General features: G+C 40.9%; 1 protein-coding gene across 19 annotated transcripts in view; it reads right to left on the reverse strand.

Annotated features, from left to right (window-relative positions):
• RBFOX1 (RNA binding fox-1 homolog 1) overlaps nucleotides 1-21,701 on the reverse strand; it is a 2,189,093-nt gene that overhangs the window by 922,188 nt on the left and 1,245,204 nt on the right. For all 19 annotated transcript variants that reach the window (XR_012326128.1, XR_012326127.1, XM_073792340.1 and 16 more), the window contains one exon: nucleotides 872-919. Coding sequence is in view for 17 of the 19 variants with exons in the window: in XM_073792340.1 (XP_073648441.1) it covers nucleotides 872-919 (48 nt within the window). In the remaining 2 variants the exon portion in view is untranslated. The remainder of the gene's footprint in view (nucleotides 1-871; nucleotides 920-21,701) is intronic.

Below are 21,701 nucleotides of genomic sequence, written 5' to 3' on the forward strand. Positions count from 1 at the left end.
TCAACAATAAAGGTACAGCTGCACAGAGGAACATCTTTCAGAATTGTGGAACGGTGTCAAAAGTAGCCAGGAGATATGTACCCTCAATTCAGTTATTTGACCTTTTCTTATCCAAGGCTTTAAAGGTAAAATTTGATCTGCTCGGATGCGCGCTACCACGGAAACTTCTGTGAACTCTGGTCAATAAAGGGAGAACGAAAATATTAAAGTGAAGAACAATTGTCTAGCAGTTGCATTTCCTGAGGGGGTCCACACCAAGTGTAACAAGAAGATAAACGGGGGAAAACTTTAAAATATGCAGGAAACGACCTCCCTTTCCTGCCCCCCCGCCCGGCAAAACATCATGTGAACAAATTTATATCATAGAAAGTCACTGCTCATGTGACTGTGTCATGATGGAAATCAGGACAGGCTCTTTATCAAGCCAAAGTGTATAGATCAGATATATTTTTCAGGATACACTCTGAAAAGCCCAAGAGTATGTATTCTGTAATATATGCAATGCTCTATAATTCTATGTAGTATGTGGCATATTATATATAATAATCACCCATAAGATTCAACTAAAATGTGAAACGAGTTAAGGATAAATGAGCTGTTTTCCTGAAAAGAAGCAAACGACTGAGATAAAAATCAACGCTAACTTTTTAACACAATTACATTATGCCATCTTCACTGAAGTTATCAGGTCTAACACAGATTGCGAAGATAAAAAAACAGCCATTTAAAAATATGATTGTCTTCAAGTGATACCAGCACATGAATCACCTTTGCAAGCCGTCGTCCAGTAAGGCACGCCTTAAACAGCTGGGTTTAAATCACAGAGTTTTCGTTTTGCTTGAAACCAAAAAGATGAAAAATATTGACTTACCTTTCTGTCCTCTATTTCCACACAGGTATTGCAGTCTACTTTGATATCCTGAGAGGAGGAGAAAAGAAAGAGAAAGGACAGGAGTCAGACTTATGGCCAGAGAATGTTCAGTGGTGTCGTTGAAATGCCCTTTAAAATAATAAAGAGCTCACGCTCTTAACGGCTGCTTCTCGAGCCACTGCTCTTTATAGCGCTTTTTAGAAGTATATGCCCTGGTGTTTGCGTTAGAGACATATGGATGTCATAACTAAGCTTTATTACATGCAGATGTGGGGTGAAGGCAAAAGCTGTGGATCAGAGGCCACAACAAAGAGAAGCTGATGGCTCATAAAATAATATGCCCCCAGACACCTTGCTCACATCAGCAGAGGCTGCCCTTAACTGGACTTAATTTCTCTCTCCCATTCCAGATCTGGGATAGTCAAATCTATCTCCCTTCAACTCAAAGACATCACTGTCTACTTTTTATCCTTCCCTCCATCCATCCATCCATCCGTCCATCTATCCATCCATCATCCACCCACATTTATCACATACCTACTTTTTATTGTTTTTTCTTGTTGCTTTGGAATGTAAAGGTGAAAGAAAAACCAAAAAAAAAGATGATTTCAACCCTCAAGAAACTCCCCAGTCAGACAACATGGCAGATACACACACAAGCAATTGTGATATTTATTTACTCATTCAAAAGACAGGCATTCAGCACCTATTGCTTGCTTCCACATATGTGTGATATGATACAGTATTTGTCTTTCTCTGTCTGATTTATTTCACTAAGCATGATTTTCTCTAGGTCCATCCATGTTGTTGCAAATGGCATTATCTCATTCTTTTTTATGGCTGAGTAATATTCCATTGTATATATGTACCACATCTTCTTTATCCATTCATCTGCTGATGGACACTTAGGTTGCTCCCATGTCTTGGCTATTGTGAATAGTGCTGCTATGAACATTGGGGTGCATGTATCTTTTTGAATTAGTGTTTCTGGTGGAACTACTAGGTTCCACCAGAATCTAGTGGAATTACTAGATCGTATGATAGTTCTATTTTCAGTTTTTTGAGGACCCTCCATGCTGTTCTCCATAGTGGTTGCACCAACTTACATTCCCACCAACAGTGTAGAGGGTTCCTTCTTCTCCACATCCTCACCAACATTTGTTATTTGTAGATTTTTTTGATGATGGCCATTCTGACAGGTGTGAGCTGATAACTCACTGTGGGCCACACAGAGCTTAAATCTACACCTGGAAGGGACACCTGACACCAGGCACTTTCTATCCTTTTCAGGTGATTTTATTTTATTTAAGTCAAGAGGGTTGGTCAGTCTGGATACTGCAGGCCACATGTCTCAGCCTTTTCCTTGCTGTGGAAATGGAGAATCATCTAATGCAAGAATACCCAGAGAAGAAGTAGAGCTGGGATTCTCCAAGTGTGGTCTCCACACCAGCAGCAGCAGCACCACCTGTGTATTCTTGGGCCCCATCCCAGACCTAGTGAATCTGAATCTCTGGGGCGGGGACAGTTCAGTCCTTGCATCAGACTCCCTCCCTGAAAGTGCGGCTCTCCCATCCAATAGCTGGAGAGCCTTAGGCAAGTGACTTCACCTTTCAAAGCCTCAGTTCCCTCATCTGTAACATCGAGGCAATATGAGAAACTGGCCCTTCAAAGAGGGGTCTCCCCCACCAGCAACCAGGGTATCATCCGGGAGCTTGTTAAATGCAGCATCTCAGGCCCCACCCCAGAGATCCTGAATCAGAGCCCACATTTTAATAAGTGTTATGGATAGAATGTTCATGTCCCCCAGACGCATAGGATGAAGCTCTTAAACCCAAGGTGGCTATATCTGGAGATGGGCCTCTAAAAATGTAATTAAGGTTAAATGAGGTCCTAAGGAGGGGACCCTGATCTGATAGGATTAGTACCCTTATAAGAAGGGACACCAGAGAGTTTGTCTGATCTCTCTACACCCAAGCACCGAGAAAAGGCCACATGTGGACACAGAGAGAAGGTGCTGTCTGTTAGTCAGGAAGACAGTGCTCACCAGAACTCAAGCGTGCTACCACCCTGATCTTAGATTTCCAGCCTCCAGAACTGGGAGAAAATAAATTTCAGTTGTTTAAGCCCCAGTCTGCAGTATTCTGCTATGGCAGCCCCAGAAGATTAAGACCAGTTCCCGGATGACTGTAAGGTACAGTCATAGGACTCATGATTTTCTCACTCAAACTCCTAATTAATGGCTGTGACCTCTGACTGACCTTTGCACATGGAGACAGCGAAGTGTCCCTACCACTTACTCAGAACTCTTTGAATTCATCCTCTAAAGAACATGAAGAGAAAGTAGAGATTAATTTGGTATGGGAGTGATGAAAGCGTGGATTGTTTTCAAGCTAGGAGATGCCATCTAGAAACAAGGTAGGAAAAAGCAGTTCCCTGTCTGTTTGATGCCATTCTGACCAGGGGAAGCACGCATTTTCTTTCCTTCCTTGAGTGAAAATATGTTGAGTTTGCAAGGATGAGTCCAGATCCGACTTTGACTTACCCACGCAGAAATGGCAGGTGTTAATCAACTAACGAACGAACCAATAAACCCAAGGCAGGTTTTTGTTCTTTAATCTGCACCAAGGACCCACACAAGGGGCAGGAAACACCCATCTGGCAGGATCCAATCTCTTGCCATTTCCCGGAGATTATTCAATTTATTCTTGTCAGGATTAATTTCCTAAACCCACGCTGGATTTTTTATTTAGGTGATACTGTTGGTTTGTCATCTGCTGCAGAATGACTCTGGAGGCACCCCAGGGGACATGCACTTGCTTCTGAACAATGTTGGACTCAAATTGGAAAAATGTCACTCTGGCAGGAACAAATTATTGTTCGGATCACTCCACGGAAAGCGGGTGTCTGCAGCTGGGCTCCGACCTGACCTTTTCCAAACCAGAGGAGTCGAGTAAGTACTTCGCTTGGAGAAGAGCTCAACTACTTAAGAGTTAAGTATGAATTTGGAGTCCTGGACTCATCACCAAGCAATCAATTTCCTTAGAGGAGTCAGCCATGCTCCTTTCTGTAGCTGGAAAACCCTGAACAGTGATCAACTGCCAAAGTATATGGAAACCCGCACACGCTATGGAGTCATGCTACTTGGGTCCATATCACTGGGCTCTACCAGCGGTGCCTCAGCTTCTCCATCTGTAAAATAAAGGTAATAATCATAACAGCTGCCTCGTTTGTTGTGAGGCATATCGACAAGGGTCTTAGCTTACCCCAAGCCATCGAGAAACGTTAGCTGTCGTTGATGGCAACCCCCAAAAGTCTCTGGGAGACCCAGTTCTGAGTGGAGTACTGAGAACTTTAAAAGCAGTTCTATTTTTAAAGTTTTCTCCCCCAAGGCTTCTGACATCTCTCTCTGGCTTTCAGACATCAAAGCACGTGCGTGTCTGTTCTTTTCAGAAGCTGTTTCATCTCCCAAGAGACCTTTCTTTTCTTCTGCGCTTTGTGTGTCGGTTCTTTCTGATGATTTTTATAGGTCAGGGTTATTTCTGCCCACAATGCGGGGGCACCATCATCCTGGATCGTGGATCTGTATCATTCACAGCTCTGAAGAGCCCAGAAGGTAAAGGTCCCCATGAACAGGTAGAGGGAAATGTCCACCAATGAGATTCCAGAGGCCTCGGAAGATTTAGAAGCTAGGAGCCTATAACGGGTTGAATAGTTTCCCCAAAAGATATGCCCATGTCCTAACCACTGGAACCTGTGAATGGGACCTTATTTGGAAATAGCGTCTTTGAGGAGGTAATTAACGATCTTGAGATGAGATTGTCCTGGACTATCTGTATGGGTCCTAAATCCAATGACAAGCACCCTTTTAAGAGACAGAGATGGAACTACCCTGGCGGTCCTGTGGTTGAGACTTCACCTTCCAATGCAGAGGGTACCGGTTTGATCCCTGGTCAGGGAGCTAGGATCCCACATGCCTCGCGGCCAAAAGACCAAAACATAAAACAGAAGCAATATTATAACAAATTCAATAAAGACTTAAAAAAAAAAATGGTCCACATCAAAAAAATCTTAAAAGAAAAAAGACGGAGAGACGAGAAGCCCATGTAAAGACAGAGGCAGAGACGGGAGTGACGCAGCCACAAGCCTGGAGCCCCCAGAAGCTGGAAGAGGTAGGAGGGATCCTCCCCTAGAGCCTTCTGAGGGAGCACGGCCCTGCTGACAACAGTCCTGCTGTTACGCCCATGGTCCCTTGTGTTTTCAGAGGACAGTCCCTGGAACTGTCCTAAAATTAATGATTTTAGTTACCAATACTGGAAGGGCAAAGGAAAGAAAAGATCAGCGTCCTGATGTTTGATGTAAGAGTTAAGTAAGGCTAATGTATTTCTGACACGCCATTGTTCTCTTGGACTCAGACACAAAGTCCCAGAGTGTTTCAACGGGAATACCTGCAGCTTACGTCATCTCTTGGGAGCTGGGGGAAACGCAGCCAAAGTTTCACCTAACAAGTCCAACTAGGGCTTATGATCAACTACTCTTACTGAGGGAAGAAATCCAAGTGTTTTGAGCTTCCTTTTCAAACCGAAGATAAACACTCCGGCGAGACAGTTTATAACATTAAGAAACAGTACATTTCGTCATCACACTCCAAAAAAGAACTCAAAAGTGCATTTTAAATTCTTAATCAATGTTATATGGGGTGGGGGGAGGAAGAATAATTTCCCCTCTACCTTCCTAGGTTCTTGGCTGAAACCCCCCTGTAATAAAGACAGATAAGGAGAGGAAAAGAAATAGAAGTTTAATAACATGTTTGCCCCCTGTACACGGGGGCACGTGCATGCACATGGGCCAAAAATGGCCCATCCACCACGTCTAGTAGCGTCTCCAGCTAAAGATAAAAGATGCTGGGCGGGGGAGGCCGGTCATGGGTGGTGACCAGGAAAAGCACAGTAAACAAGCGTATGGTTGGGATGTAGCTCTAAGTCCTTGCCTTCTCCATGGATAAGAGTTTCTAGGGACTTGGAGCCCTCCTTCTCTACAGAGAGGGAGACACCTTTACAAACGGAGATTTTCCTTCTCAATGTAAATTTCCCTCACAAAAGGGCAACTTCTACTCTGTTTTCAGAGATTCTCCAGTATCATTAGCCTCTCAAAAATAACCATCCCCTAACAATCCTTCTGCCAAAGAAGCATATTTTGGGGTGTCATATTCTGCTCCCCTTCAATGATAAACGGTTTCTCTCTTTTTTTAATACTTCACTTTTTTATTATTTTTTAAATTTTATTATTTTGTGTGTGTGTGTTAGTTTCTGCTTTATAAAAAAGTGAATCAGCTATACATATACATATATCCCCATATCTCTTCCCTCTTACAGCTCCCTCCCTCCCACCCTCCCTATCCCACCCCTCTAGGTGGTCACAAAGCACCGAGCTGATCTCCCTGTGCTATGTGGCTGCTTCCCACTAGCTATCTACCTTACGTTTGGTGGTGTATATATGTCCATGCCACTCTCTCACTTTGTCCCAGCTTACCCTTCCCCCTTCCCACGTCCTCAAGTCCATTCTTTAGTAGGTCTGTGTCTTTATTCCCATCCTGCCCCTAGGTTCTTCATGACCTTTATTTTTTTAAGATTCCATATATATGTGTTAGCATACAGTATTTGTTTTTCTCTTTCTGACTCACTTCACTCTGTAAGACAGACTCTAGGTCCATCCACCTCACTACAAATAACTCAATTTCGTTTCTTTTTATGGCTGAGTAATATTCCATTGTATATATGGGCCACCTCTTCTTTATCCATTCATCTGTCCATGGACACTTGGGTTGCTTCCATGTCCTGGCTATAGTAAATAGAGCTGCAGTGAACATTGGGGTACATGACTCTTTGAATTATGGTTTTCTCAGGGTATATGCCTGTAGTGGGATTTCTGGGTTGTATGGTAGTTCTATTTGTAGTTTTTTAAGGGACCTCTGGTTCCCTTTTCAATAGCAATTTTTCTGATAGTTTGGACACTTATATTTCTTATTGTTCTGAGCATTACAATTACTTCTAATTTAAAACAAACCAACCAATGTGAGTTGAGAGTCTAGAATTTAGACTCTCAATTATTGCATCCTGAGTCTTTAATTTTTGCATCCTGAGTCTTTAATTTTTTTGCATCCTGAGTCTTTAATTTTATTGCATCCTGAGTCTTTAATTTTTATTGCATCCTGAGTCTTTAATTTTTTTGACCTTCACAAAGGCTCAGACTCTGAAAATAACTACAAGCCATAAGGACCACTGGCCCAATGTTTCCATTTTGAAGATGAAAAAAAAAAAAAAAAGAAAAACAGTATCTAAGAGAGAGAGAAAGTAGGGAATTGGCTTTGATAGTTAATGTTAATGTTATGAGAGGGATTGAAATCCATCTGGTCTACCTACTATGTATTTTAGGCTTTCCCCAATACCCTATATTGTCCTGGAATCTGAGTATTTAGATCAATGTTCTAAATTTAATTGCCTTATTTAAGGGTAATTATTCTGCCCAACTTTTTTAAAAGTTCAGTAACTGTGTACTCTTGCAACAAGAGTTGGTGCAAATGTGACATCATGTGTGCCTTTAAGCTGAATTCTTCAGTCTGTGTCCACTCAACTCCAAGGACTAAGATTCAAATAAGGTCACTTGATACATGAAGAATAGTATACAAGGTCTGCACTGACATATTTCACGCACTTCATAACATCTTCATTCACAAATTTGCTCAGCCCCTGCAATACCATACATGGCCAGCAGATGGTAGCAAATAACAATGAAAAATATCAAAAGCTCGAAGCAATATCTTAGAACATCCAATTCATCGGGTCTGTAAACTTGAAATATCACAGTCTTTCTGCTCCCTCAAAATTTGTCTCAAATGACTATGTTTTAATTAATAAGCCTTAATTACTTACCAGGAATGTGATCATTTGAGGAGGCATTTTATTAGTTTGTATCTAAGGTTGAGCAGGACGGAGTTCCCTGTTTCCAGGTACAGGATATTCTGAAAACACTAAGGTTTCAATCTAAACACTAAGGTTTCAATCTAAACCTAAGGAAGGCTGAGAATTTAAGAGCTATTTCTCCTGAAATGATACAAATGGCAAAAAATGTATGTAAACTAACCAAAATCTAAACATAAATCCATTCAACCAAGAGAGTAGTCTAGTTGGCTAGGTCAGAAAGCAATGGTTTTAACTTTATAAATGTTTGGAGGAATTTTAAGGAGGAGGGGGGGATATTTTCCTTGAGGGGTGGGGAGTAGCAGGAAAGACGATAAAACTATTTTCCAACCCAGGTTTTATGCAAATAAAGATAGCAGGGCATTCATCTTAGAATTTTTTACTTCTTTTTTGGAGAATTACACCTTCAGCCCCATGAATTACTTTGTTCTCTTCACGTCACGTTCTTTGCAGCTTGGTTATCAGGGGATGCGAGCAAGTTGGCAGCAGCCAGGGCTGCTGGTTCAGCACAATTAAATTTGATACTGAGGAAGGCAGCCCCCTCTCAGGTAGGAGCAATATGTCACAGAGGTGAGCTCAAACTAAGGGTCTGTTTGCAAATAAGAGCTATGCATCGGCATCACAGCAGGAGTTTAATGAGAGCGCTTTTAATTAACTGTAAAAGTAATTACCCATATTAGATGGAAATCGCGCTTGTTTTTACATGAGGTGAATAATTTCAGTGCAGCTTTTAAGAATACTACTTCTGGAGGAGCTGTCAGCTGCAAACTCTCAACAAGAATGATTAAAAACAGTATCGAGAGGAACCAAGATGGTGGAGTAGAAGGACGTGCTCTCACTCCCTCTTGCGAGGACACCAGAATCACAACTAGCTGCTGGACAATCATCCACAGGAAGACACTGGAACTCACCAGAAAAGACACCCCACATCCAAAGACAAAGGAGAAGCCACAATGAGACGGTAGGAGGGGCGCAATCACAGTAAAGTCAAATCCCATAACTGCTGGTTGGGTGACTCACAAACTGGAGAACACTTATACCCCAGAAGTCCACCCACTGGAGTGAAGGTCCTGAGCCCCACGTCAGGCTTCCCAACCTGGGGGTCCGGCAACAGAAGGAGGAACTCCTAGACAATCAGACTTCGAAGGATAGCGGGATTTGATTGCAGGACTTCGACAGGACTGGGGGAAACAGAGACTCCACTCTTGGAGGGTACACACAAAGTAGTGTGCCCATTGGGACCCAGGGGAAGGAGCAGTGACTCCATAGAAACTGAACCAGACATAACCTGCTAGTGTTGGAGGGTCTCCTGCAGAGGCGGGGGGGGGGGGGGGGGGGGGGGTGGCTGTGGCTCACCGTAGGGACAAGGACACTGGCAACAGAAGTTCTGGGAAATACTCCTTTGTGTGAGCCCTCCCAGAGTCTGTCATTGGCCCCACCAAAGAGCCCAGGAAGGCTCCAGTGCTGGGTTGCCTCAGGCCAAACAAGCAACAGGGAGGGAACCCATCCCCACCCATCAGCAGTTAAGTGGATTAAACTTTAACTGAGCTCTGCCCAGCAGAGCAACAGTCAGCTCTACCCACCACCAGTTCCTCCCATCAGGAAGCATACACAAGCCTCTTAGATAGCCTCATCCACCAGAGGGCAGACAGCAGAAGCAAGAAGAACTACAATCCTGCAGCCTCTGGATCAAAAACCACATTCACAGAAAGATAGACAAGATGAAAAGGCAGAGGACTATGCACCAGACAAAGGAACAAGATAAAACCCCAGAAAAACAACTAAATGAAGTGGAGATAGGCAACCTTCTAGAAAAAGAATTCAGAATAATGATAGTGAAGATGATCCAGGACCTCAGAAAAAGAATGGAGGCAAAGATCGAGAAGATGCAAGAAATGTTTAACAAAGACCCTGAAGAATTAAAGAACAAACAAACAGAAATGAACAATACAATAACTGAAATGAAAACTACACTACAAGGAATCAATAGCAGAATAACTGAGGCAGAAGAACGGATAAGTGACCTGGAAGACAGAATGGTGGAATTCACTGCCACGGAACAGAATAAAGAAGAAAGAATGAAAAGAAATGAAGACAGCCTAAGAGACCTCTGGGACAACATTAAACGCAACAACATTCGCATTATAGGGGTCCCAGAAGGAGTAGAGAGAGAGAAAGGACCCAAGAAAATAGTTGAAGAGATTATAGTTGAAAACTTCCCTAACATGGGAAAGGAAAGAGCCACCCAAGTCCAGGAAGAGCAGAGAGTCCCATACAGGATAAACCCAAGGAGAAACACACCAAGACACATAGTAATCAAACTGGCAAAAATTAAAGACAAAGAAAAATTATTGAAAGCAGCAAGGGAAAAACGGCAAATAACATACAAGAGAACTCCCATAAGGTAAATAGCTGATTTCTCAGCAGAAACTCTGTAAGCCAGAAGGGAGTGGCATGATATACTTAAAGTGATGAAAGGGGAGAACCTACAACCAAGATTACTCTACCCGGCAAGGATCTCATTCAGATTCGATGGAGAAATCAAAAGCTTTACAGACAAGCAAAAGCTAAGAGAATTCAGCACCACCAAACCAGCTCTACAACAAATGTTAAAGGAACTTCTCTAAGTAGGAAATACAAGAGAAGAAAAGGACCTACAAAAACAAACCCAAAACAATTAAGAAAATGGTCATAGGAACATACATATCGATAATTACCTTAAACGTGAATGGATTAAATGCTCCAACCAAAAGACACAGGCTTGCTGAATGGATACAAAAACAAGACCCACATATATGCTGTCTACAAGAGACCCACTTCAGACCTAGGGACACATACAGACTGAAAATGAGAGAATGGAAAAAGATAGTCCATGCAAATGGAAACCAAAAGAAAGCTGGAGTAGCAATACTCATATCAGAAAAAATAGACTTTAAAATAAAGAATGTTACAAGAGACAACAAAGGACACCACATAATGATCAAGGGATCAATCCAAGAAGAATATATAACAATTATAAATATATATGCACCCAACATAGGAGCACCTCAATACATAAGGCAACTGCTAACAGCTCTAAAAGAGGAAATCGACAGTAACACAATAATAATGGGGGGATAATAATAATGGGGGACTTTAACACCTCACTTACACCAATGGACAGATCAACCAAAATGAAAATCAATAAGGAAACAGAAGCTTTAAATGACACAACAGACCAGATAAATTTAATCAATATTTATAGCACATTCCATCCCAAAACAGCAGATTACACTTTCTTCTCAAGTGTGCACAGAATGTTCTCCAGGATAGATCACATCTTGGGTCACAAATCAAGCCCAGTAAATTTAAGAAAACTGACATCATATCAAGCATCTTTCCTGACCACAACGCTATGAGATTAGAAATGAATTACAGGGGGAAAAACGTAAAAAACACAAACACATGGTGGCTAAACAATACGTTACTAAATAACCAAGAGATCATTGAGGAAATCAAAAAAGAAATCAAAAAATACCTACAGACAAATAACAATGAAAACACCACGATCCAAAACCTATGGGACGCAGCAAAAGCAGTTCTAAGAGAGAAGTTTATAGCTCAGAAGCCTACCTCAAGAAACAAGAAAAATCTCAAATAAACAATCTAACCTTACACCTAAGGGAACTAGAGAAAGAAGAACAAACAAAACCCAAAGTTAACAGATGGAAAGAAATCATAAAGATCAGAGCAGAAATAAATGAAATAGAAACAAAGAAAACTACAGCAAATATGAATAAAACTAAAAGCTGGTTCTTTGAGAAGATAAACAAAATTGATAAACCTTCAGCCACACTCATCAAGGAAAAGAGGGAGAGGACTCAAATCAATAAAATTAGAAATGAAAAAGGAGAAGTTACAACAGACACCGCAGAAACACAAAGCATCCTAAGAGACTACTACAAGCACCTCTATGCCAATAAAATGGACAACCTGGAAGAAATGGACAAATTCTTAGAAAAGTATAACCTTCCAAGACTGAACCAGGAAGAAACAGAAAATATGAACAGACTAATCACAAGTAATGAAATTGAAATTGTGATTAAAAATCTTCCAATAAACAAAAGTCCAGGACCAGATGGCTTCACAGGTGAATTCTATCAAACATTTAGAGAAGAGCTAACACCCATCCTTCTCAACTCCTCCAAAAAATTGCAGAGGAACACTCCCAAACTCATTCTATGAGGTCACCATCACCCTGATACGAAAACCAGACAAAGACACTACAAAAAAAGAAAATTATAGACCAATATCACTGATGAATATAGATGCAAAAATCCTCAACAAAATACTAGCAAACAGAATCCAACAGCACATTAAAAGGATCATACACCATGATCAAGTGGGACTTATTCCACGGATGCAAGAATTCTTCAATATATGCAAATCAATCAATGTGATACACCATATTAACAAACTGAAGAATAAAAACCATACGATCATCTCAATAGATGCAGAAAAAGCTTTTGACAAAATTCAACACCCATTTATGATAAAAACTCTCCAGAGTGTGGGCATAGAGGGAACCTACCTCAACGTAATAAAGGCCATATATGACAAACCCACAGCAAACATCATTCTCAATGGTGAAAAACTGAAAGCACTTCCTCTAAGAATAGGAACAAGACAAGGATGTCCACTGTCACCACTATTATTCAACATAGTTTTGGAAGTCCTAGCCACGGCAATCAGAGAAGAAAAAGGAATAGAAATTGGAAAAGAAGAAATAAAACTGTCACTGTTTGCAGATGACATAATACTATACATAGAGAATCCTAAAGATGCTACCAGAAAACTACTGGAGCTAATCAATGAATTTGGTAAAGTTGCAGGATACAAAATTCATGCACAGAAATCTCTTGCATTCCTATACACTAATGATGAAAAATCTGAAAGAGAAATTAAGGAAACACTCCCATTTACCATTGCAACAAAAAGAATAAAATACCTAGGAATAAACTTACCTAGGGAGAAAAAAGACCTGTATGCAGAAAACTATAAGACAATGATGAAAGAAGTTAAAGATGATACCAACAGATGGAGAGATATACCATGTTCTTGGATTGGAAGAATCAATATTGTGAAAATGACTATACTACCCAAAGCAATTTACAGATTCAATGCAATCCCTATCAAATTACCAATGGCATTTTTCACAGAACTAGAACAAAAAATCTTGAAATTTGTATAGAGACACAGAAGACCCCAAATAGCCAAAGCAGTCTTGAGGGAAAAAAACGGAGCGGGAGGAATCAGACTCCCTGACTTCAGACTATACTGCAAAGCTCCAGTAATCAAGACAATATGGTACTGGCACAAAAACAGAAACATAGATCAATGGAACCAGATAGAAAGCCCAGAGGTAAACCCACACACCTATGGTCAACTAATCTATGACAAAGGAGGCAAGGATATACAATGGAGAAAAGACAGTCTCTTCAGTAAGTGGTGCTGAGAAAACTGGACAGCTACATGTAAAAGAATGAAATTAGAACACTCCCTAACACCCTACACAAAAATAAACTCAAAATGGATTTGAGACCTAAATGTAAGACCAGACACTATAAAACTCTTAGAGAAAAACATAGGAAGAACAGTCTTTGACGTAAAGCACAGCAAGATCTTTTTTGATCCACATCCTAGAGTAATGGAAATAAAAACAAAAATAAACAAATAGGACCTAATGAAACTTCAAAGCTTTTGCACAGCAAAGGAAACCATAAACAACACGAAAAGACAACCCTCAGAATGGGAGAAAATATTTGCAAACCTATCAATGGAGAAAGGATTAATCTCCAAAATATATAAACAGCTCATGCAGCTCAATATTAAAAAAACAAACAACCCAATAAAAAAATGGGCAGAAGACCTAAATAGACATCTCTCCAAAGAAGATATACAGATGGCCAAGAAGCACATGAAAAGCTGCTCAACATCACTAATTATTAGAGAAATGCAAATCAAAACTACAATGAGGAATCACCTCACACCAGTTAGAATGGGCATAATCAGAAAATCTACAAACAACAAACGCTGGAGAGGGTGTGGAGAAAAGGGAACCCTCTTGCACTGTTGGTGGGAATGTAAATTGATACAGCCACTATGGAGAACAGTATGAAGGTTCCTTAAAAAACTAAAAATAGAATTACCATATGATCCAGCAATCCCACTACTGGGCATATACCCAGAGAAAACCATAATTCAAAAATACACATGCACCCCAATGTTCATTGCAGCACTATTTACAATAGCCAGGCCATGGAAGCAACCTAAATGTCCATCGACAGATGAATGGATAAAGAAGATGTGGTACATATATACAATGGAATATTACGCAGCCATAGAATGGAACAAAATTGAGTCATTTGTTGAGACGTGGGTGGATCTAGAGACTGTCTGAAGTAAGTCAGAAAGAGAAAAACAAATATCGTATATTAACGCACGTATGTGGAACCTAGAAAAATGGTACAGATGAACCGGTTTGCAGGGCAGAAGTTGAGACACAGATGTAGAGAACAAACGTTTGGACACCAAGCGGGGAAAGCCATTGTGGGGGGGCGGGATGGCGGCGTGATGAATTGGGCGATTGGGATTGACATGTATACACACTGATGTGTATAAAACTGATGACTAATAAGAACCTGCTGTATAAAAAAGTAAAATAAAATTCAAAAATTAAAAACAAAAACAAAACAGTATCGAGGAGAAAAATACCATCCTAGGAAATTCAGGATTTGTCACCTGCTTCTGTCAGCTATGCTGCTTCTCTTTGCATTTATAACAAGACCCAGCATCTAAATACATCCTCTCTACAGCTGTGTAGTCAGAGAGGCACCCCAACAAAAGCTTTCACATCTTGTAAGGTTTTCAGGGAGTTTTCTTTTTTGCCTTTCGGTTTTTAGCCCCCTGGATGATCCCAGCTCTTCTGTGGATGGGCTTGTGTGAATAATGAAGGGACCCAGCCAAAACAGGCACTAAAGCGAAGATGAAGAAAGATAACAGGGCTGTGGGGTGTGCCTTCCATGAACTAAAGTGGATACTGTCCAAAGAACAAAATAGATTATTGAGGAGGAAGCAAGTCGCAGGAGCTGCTAGCTTAGGCTCAAAGACATCCTGGTGCCATTCATGGATTGCCATTGTACTTGGAAGTCCCAGGGCAGAACTTTGATGAGGATAGATGTCTGCATCGCCAACACCAAAACAAAAAGGCAGGCCCCCCTCCCTGGATTTATAAACAGCACGAGAAAACGACAGAGGTCAACATTAACAGGGAATGAAGGTGAAACCGGACTCCTTGGGTAGGGAGCTGTGTTAAGATGCCATCCATCCTCTGGGCTCTGGAACTTCCCCCGACTTAGAAAAGAGTGGGCTCCCGAACTTCCTATTTGAACCACAGTGAAGCATAAACAGCTAGGATAGAGTTTGCAAATACAAAATTACTGGGTAATTATTTATATGTGGATAGGCACCTTCATTAAGGGATTTGAGGATGCAATTATAAAATTGAAATTTAGTGCACTCCAGTGAAGCAACTGCACGGAAGATCAGGAAATCGGGATGCAGACAGGTGAGTTTACACCTGTCGTGTCAGCCAGCAGCTTCGTAGCCAATCAGGTCCCTTCTAAAAAGACACTTGGCCTTCTATTTGAATAGTGTGTCTGCCATTGTGATTATTTTCCTGTCTATAGCCTCCTTTGGGTTTTTGTTGCTGTTGTGTTGTTATTAATGCTTTTTGATCCTCACCTTAAAACAGCCCCTAGAGGGGGCTAGAGCAGGAAATGGACTGGTTTGATAAGATGCCCAGAGAGCCCGGAGAACTTAACTGGTCCAAGGTCAACTGAAAGAGGAGCCAGAGCTGGAACTTGTATCTCCCACAGGGAGATTTTATTTTTTTCTTTGGGGCCACCCAGGTTTTCCTAGTATCTCCTATATCTGATATACCCTAAATGGAGCTGCTTCTCCCACATGGTCAATGTAAAGGATTCAAAATTAAGAAAGAAAAAGAAAGAAAGAATATAGTTTGGTTCTTCATTAGTATACCAACCTCTTGAGGGAATGTGACATAGTGAACATTTGGCAATACTAAGATAATGAAATAATTCACAATGATATTTGAAGGAAAATGCAATGAGGGGATGCATTTTAATTTCACTTCCATGTGTGGATCAAAGTATCTGTACATAAGAGAGAAGACTCAAGAATGAATCTACCTTGTTTCAAATGCTGACTCTGCCACTTAACAGCTACATGGGTTTACAAGGCGGCTTATCTGTGCTTTAGTTCCTGTATTTCAAAAGATGGGGTTAGGGCTTCCCTGGTGGCGCAGTGGTTGAGAGTCTGCCTGCCGATGCAGGGAACACGGGTTCGTGCCCCGGTCCGGGAAGATCCCACATGCCGCGGAGCGGCTGGGCCCGTGAGCCATGGCCGCTGAGCCTGCGCGTCCGGAGCCTGTGCTCCGCGACGGGAAAGGCCACAACAGTGAGAGGCCCGCGTACCGCAAAAAAAAAAAAAAAAAAAAAACAAAGATGCGATTAATATCAGTCCTGATACCACGAGGCTGGTGTTAGTATTAAGTGAGATAAAGTATGTAAAGAGCTGTCACATTGGGACTTCGCTGGTAGTCCAGTGGGTAAGACTCTGCGCTCCCAGTTCAGGGGGCTGGGTTCGATTCTTGCTCAGGGAACTAGATCCCGCATGTATGCCACAACTAAGAGTCCACATGCTGCAGCTAAAAGATCCCACATACCACAACGAAGATCCTGAGTGCCTCGGCTGAGACCGGGTGTAGCCAAAATAAATAAATATATACGTATATATGTGTGTGTGTATATATATATATATATATATATATATATATATATATATATATATATATTTTAAAGAGCCGTCACATAGTTAGGAGGCAAAAATGTTTGTTATTACAGTTGCAATTTTAAATTTTCATTATATTTATCTGTTATTTTGTACATTACATAATGAAGGAGAGCAGGATATGCCACCCCAAAGGATGCCACTTTAGCATACTGATTATCTTGAATTAAAGTTACTTAAGAAGCAGCCAGTGAAAGAAAGTACACTGACCCTCCTTTGTCCCCCTGACAACAGGAAATAAGTCTCCCGTGTGAAAGGTACCCTCCCTGTACCAGGAGGGTAGAAGGCATCCTTATTTCCAGAGACACAGAATTAAGGGCCGAGAAAGTTGTATCAACAAACCTTGTTACTTCCTCACTAACTTACTATCCCAAACCCAAACTTCTTTGTCTTGTCAATTCTTCACAAATGTATTGTTTCTTTGCCTATAAAGGTATACAGGCTGTCTGCTTTGGTCATGTCTTTGAGGCTCATATATTTATGAGCTCCCATAGGTATGAAATTAAACCTGTTTTTCTCCTGTGAATCTGTTTTTAGGTCAATTAATTATTAGGATAGTCAAAGATCCTAGAAGGGAAGAAAGGAAAAGTTTTCCTCTCCTACAGTATTGGCACCAATGTAGGGCTCCTCACTGGCGGGACCCTGCTCCATCCAAGGCTGCTATAGCTGAGAGTCCTGGGCCCCCTGATAAGCATGGGCAGAAAGCAAGAATTCTGACCAGGTCCATCTTCTGGATCTCTGCCTGCAACGTCCAGTGGAAATAAGAGTGGTACAAGTCCTTTTCTTTTTCTAAATTTAAATTTGCAGGAGAAAATATTTGAGTGAATTGATTCCTTGGTTCTAGTGACTTTGGTCAAGATTTGTTATGAATACTCTTGTTTTGTACTGATCCCTTTCCTCCCAGAGATGGTCAGTGTTTTCCTTTGTCTCTGTCTTTTGTGTCATTTGTCATACAAAGAAAAACCATAGAGGAGAACACAGGCATACATCCTATAAGCGCGTGGTTCAAGCCAGCCTCACAGACTGGTGTATTCATGGTTCTCACTGGACTGGCATTTGTTTGGACAAACTTTGCTGTGGGTCCCCCACCTAAAATCAGATAAGTGCTCCTTTCAGCTTCTTCTATGTCCTGAGAGCTTGGCTTTGTGGCCAATGAGAATATTCTCTCTGGTCTCTGCCACCCAGAAGGTTCCTGTACCAGTTGCACAGGGTGGCCAGTCAAACAGACTGGGATTCCTAGTCACAAAGTCACAAGCAGCAATCTCTTTGTCCAGCTGAGCCAGCTCTCAGGGGAGCCTGTCCTAACGGGTCCCGGTCCATAGGAGTCTTTGTCATCTCAACCATTGTTAGTGCTGGAATCATCCCATTCCAGCAGCCCAGTGTCATAGATCAGCAGGTCTGTAACTGGAGATGTATCATGAGAGACCAGAGACACCGTTTTCACTACAAAATTCTTACCCCCATGACAAAAGGAAGGTCTTTGCTTTCTCAGGCTAACTCTGGGGATGAACTTTCTGGATCTTATAAGGACTTCATCCATTTCACCCTCTTTTGGAATACCTCTCAGGTCCTTTGTTAAGCCACAAAAAGGCTTATTGGTTTGACTTGCCATTGATATTAACATAAGATCCTACTCATCAGTGCCCAGATGATGCATCCTTTGAATTGGCTATATTTAAAAGAAACAAAAAGGGAATTCTCTGGCAGTCCAGTGGTTAGGACTCTGCGCTTTCACTGCTGAGGGCCCGGGTTCAATTCCTGGTCGAGGAACTAAGATCCCACAAGCTGGGTGGCACAAAAATAAATAAATAAAATATAAATAAATTAAAAATATAAATATTATATTATATGAATATTAAAAATACAAATAATATAAATAAAAAGAAAAAATGTAAATATAAATAAAGAAAAGAGAAAAATGTTTTTAGTGAACTCTCATCCCAAACAATTGTTTTATTGGAAAGACCAAATTAAAAGGTGGACAAAGGAGTGTAACAGCTAGCCTTGGGGACTCCCTTAATAAAAAGAAGAAACAGACATTAGATTCAGAACAAAAAATAAAGTCCATATTCAACATAAATTTCCATCTTAAAATCCAGCCCCACCTCCTCAAAAAAATTTCTTTAACTCCCAAAACTCCTCCAACTCCTCCACACCCCAAATTCCTTAAACACCCAGCAGCCTGTTTTAACTTCCCTTTCCCTACAAGATTTTGCAAAGAACACACCAGCCTGACCTCTAGATCCAGGATATACAGGTGATTCATGTAAACGCTGAAAGCCAGGAAGTGAATTTAGCAGAAGCATCACGGATGGACAGTGGGGCTCACATTACCGTCAGACTCCACCAGCTCCAGTTCCTCCCCTGCAATGTTCTTTGTGGACGGATCTTAGCCCCTCACCCAAAGAATTCATGTTCCCTGGACAGCAGCAGATCTGTGAAATTATAAAGCCCCTTTCCTTCCACTTTTAGAGAATCCTGCTGAATTGAGAGAGGAAGTAGAAAGCTTAGTAGCCATTCACAGCCCCCCTCACAGAAGAACAGATGGCCAGAAATTCTCCCAGGCCCTCTAGCAAACGAACGAGAAATGGCTCAGATGGAGGCTGGGTCTCAGGCGCTGACAGAAACATTAGCAGGGGCTTTCCCCTCTAAGGTGAATTGGTCTAAGGTTAAATTGTGCACTCAGAGAGAAGAACATCTGAAGGCCTTTGCTGAATGCATTATACAGACCTTTCAAAGGCACACTGCACTAAACTCTTAAGCTCTGCAACATAGAAATCCTTTAATTTCTGCCTTAGTAGGAAATTTTCTCCCTGATATAAAAAGGCAAAATTCAAAATAGTGTGCTTGAGTGGGCTAGTAAAACTCTAAGTATTATAATGAAAGCAGCTACCCAATTCTTTGAAGATAGCTTGCAGGAATGCAAGAGAAAGAGTTAAAATGAACGATTTTTGATTTGCAACAAAAGCATAACCCTGAAAAACTCAAAGTCCACTCAAACCCTTTCTTCTTTGCCTTCAGACATTTGCAGATATTCTAAAAAATCAGGACACTGAAAATACAATTGTCCTGCACTTAAGAAGGGAGAGTCTAAATAGTAATTACTCCAGCCTTGTGATAATAGATAAATATACTCCACAACGCTTAGAAGAAAACTTGCATTTTTTTTTCTGTGTCCCTTGAAGATGTAAGTATTTCCATGTCTTTGAAATGTAAATACTCCAGGAGGTATCTAAAACTATGCCCACTCTCACCTGAGACTGAAGGAGAAAAAAAGAGAAAAGAGTTTTTTTTTTGTTAAATACAGGTTGCTATAAAGACTCCCTTGATGAAATCTAGACCACAGCTTCCATAAAATTACTTGTGAAGGACAAATACAAATCTTAAGTGTCTTCTCCACAAATGTTATTAAACTTAACTCGTTCCAACTACTCATTTACAAGCTAGTGAGTTTTGCATTACCATACCCATCTCATGACTAAAATCTTAGAACAAAAACTGTAAGCTCTCGAGCAGAAGCAAGAAGAACTACAGTCCTGCAACCTGTGGAACAAAAACCACGTTCACAGAAAGACAGACAAGATGAAAAGGCAGAGGACTATGCACCAGACAAAGGAACAAGATAAAACCCCAGAAAAACAACTAAATGAAGTGGAGATAGGCAACCTTCCAGAAAAAGAATTCAGAATAATGGTAGTGAAGATGATCCAGGACCTTGGAAAAAGAATGGAGGCAAAGATCGAGAAGATGCAAGAAATGTTTAACAAAGACCCTGAAGAATTAAAGAACAAACAGAGATGAACAATACAATAACTGAAATGAAAACTACACTACAAGGAATCAATAGCAGAATAACTGAGGCAGAAGAACAGATAAGTGACCTGGAAGACAGAATGGTGGAATTCACTGCCGTGGAACAGAATAAAGAAGAAAGAATGAAAAGAAATGAAGACAGCCTAAGAGACCTCTGGGACAACATTAAACGCAACAACATTCGCATTATAGGGGTCCCAGAAGGAGTAGAGAGAGAGAAAGGACCCAAGAAAATATTTGAAGAGATTATAGTTGAAAACTTCCCTAACATGGGAAAGGAAAGAGCCACCCAAGTCCAGGAAGCACAGAGAGTCCCATACAGGATAAACCCAAGGAGAAACACAACGAGACACATAGTAATCAAACTGGCAAAAATTAAAGACAAAGAAAAATTATTGAAAGCAGCAAGGAAAAAACGACAAATAATATACAAGAGAACTCCCATAAGGTTAACAGCTGATTTCTCAGCAGAAACTCTGTAAGCCAGAAGGGAGTGGCATGATATACTTAAAGTGATGAAAGGGGAGGACCTACAGCCAAGATTTCTCTACCTGGCAAGGTTCTCATTCAGATTCGATGGAGAAATCAAAAGCTTTACAGACAAGCAAAAGCTAAGAGAATTCAGCACCACCAAACCAGCTCTACAACAAATGCTAAAGGAACTTCTCTAAGTGGGAAACACAAGAGAAGAAAAGGACCTACAAAAACAAACCAAAACAATTAAGAAAATGGTCATAGGAACATACATATCGATAATTACCTTAAACGTGAATGGATTAAATGCTCCAACCAAAAGACACAGGCTTGCTGAATGGATACAAAAACAAGACCCAAATATATGCTGTCTACAAGAGACCCACTTCAGACCTAGGGACACATACAGACTGAAAGTGAGAGAATGGAAAAAGATAGTCCATGCAAATGGAAATCAAAAGAAAGCTGGAGTAGCAATACTCATATCAGAAAAAATAGACTAAAATAAAGAATGTTACAAGAGACAACAAAGGACACCACATAATGATCAAGGGATCAATCCAAGAAGAATATATAACAATTATAAATATATATGCACCCAACATAGGAGCACCTCAAGACATAAGGCAACTGCTAACAGCTGTAAAAGAGGAAAT

Source organism: Tursiops truncatus, chromosome 15, assembly GCF_011762595.2.
Source record: "Tursiops truncatus isolate mTurTru1 chromosome 15, mTurTru1.mat.Y, whole genome shotgun sequence".
NCBI classification, from domain to species: Eukaryota; Metazoa; Chordata; class Mammalia; order Artiodactyla; family Delphinidae; genus Tursiops; species Tursiops truncatus.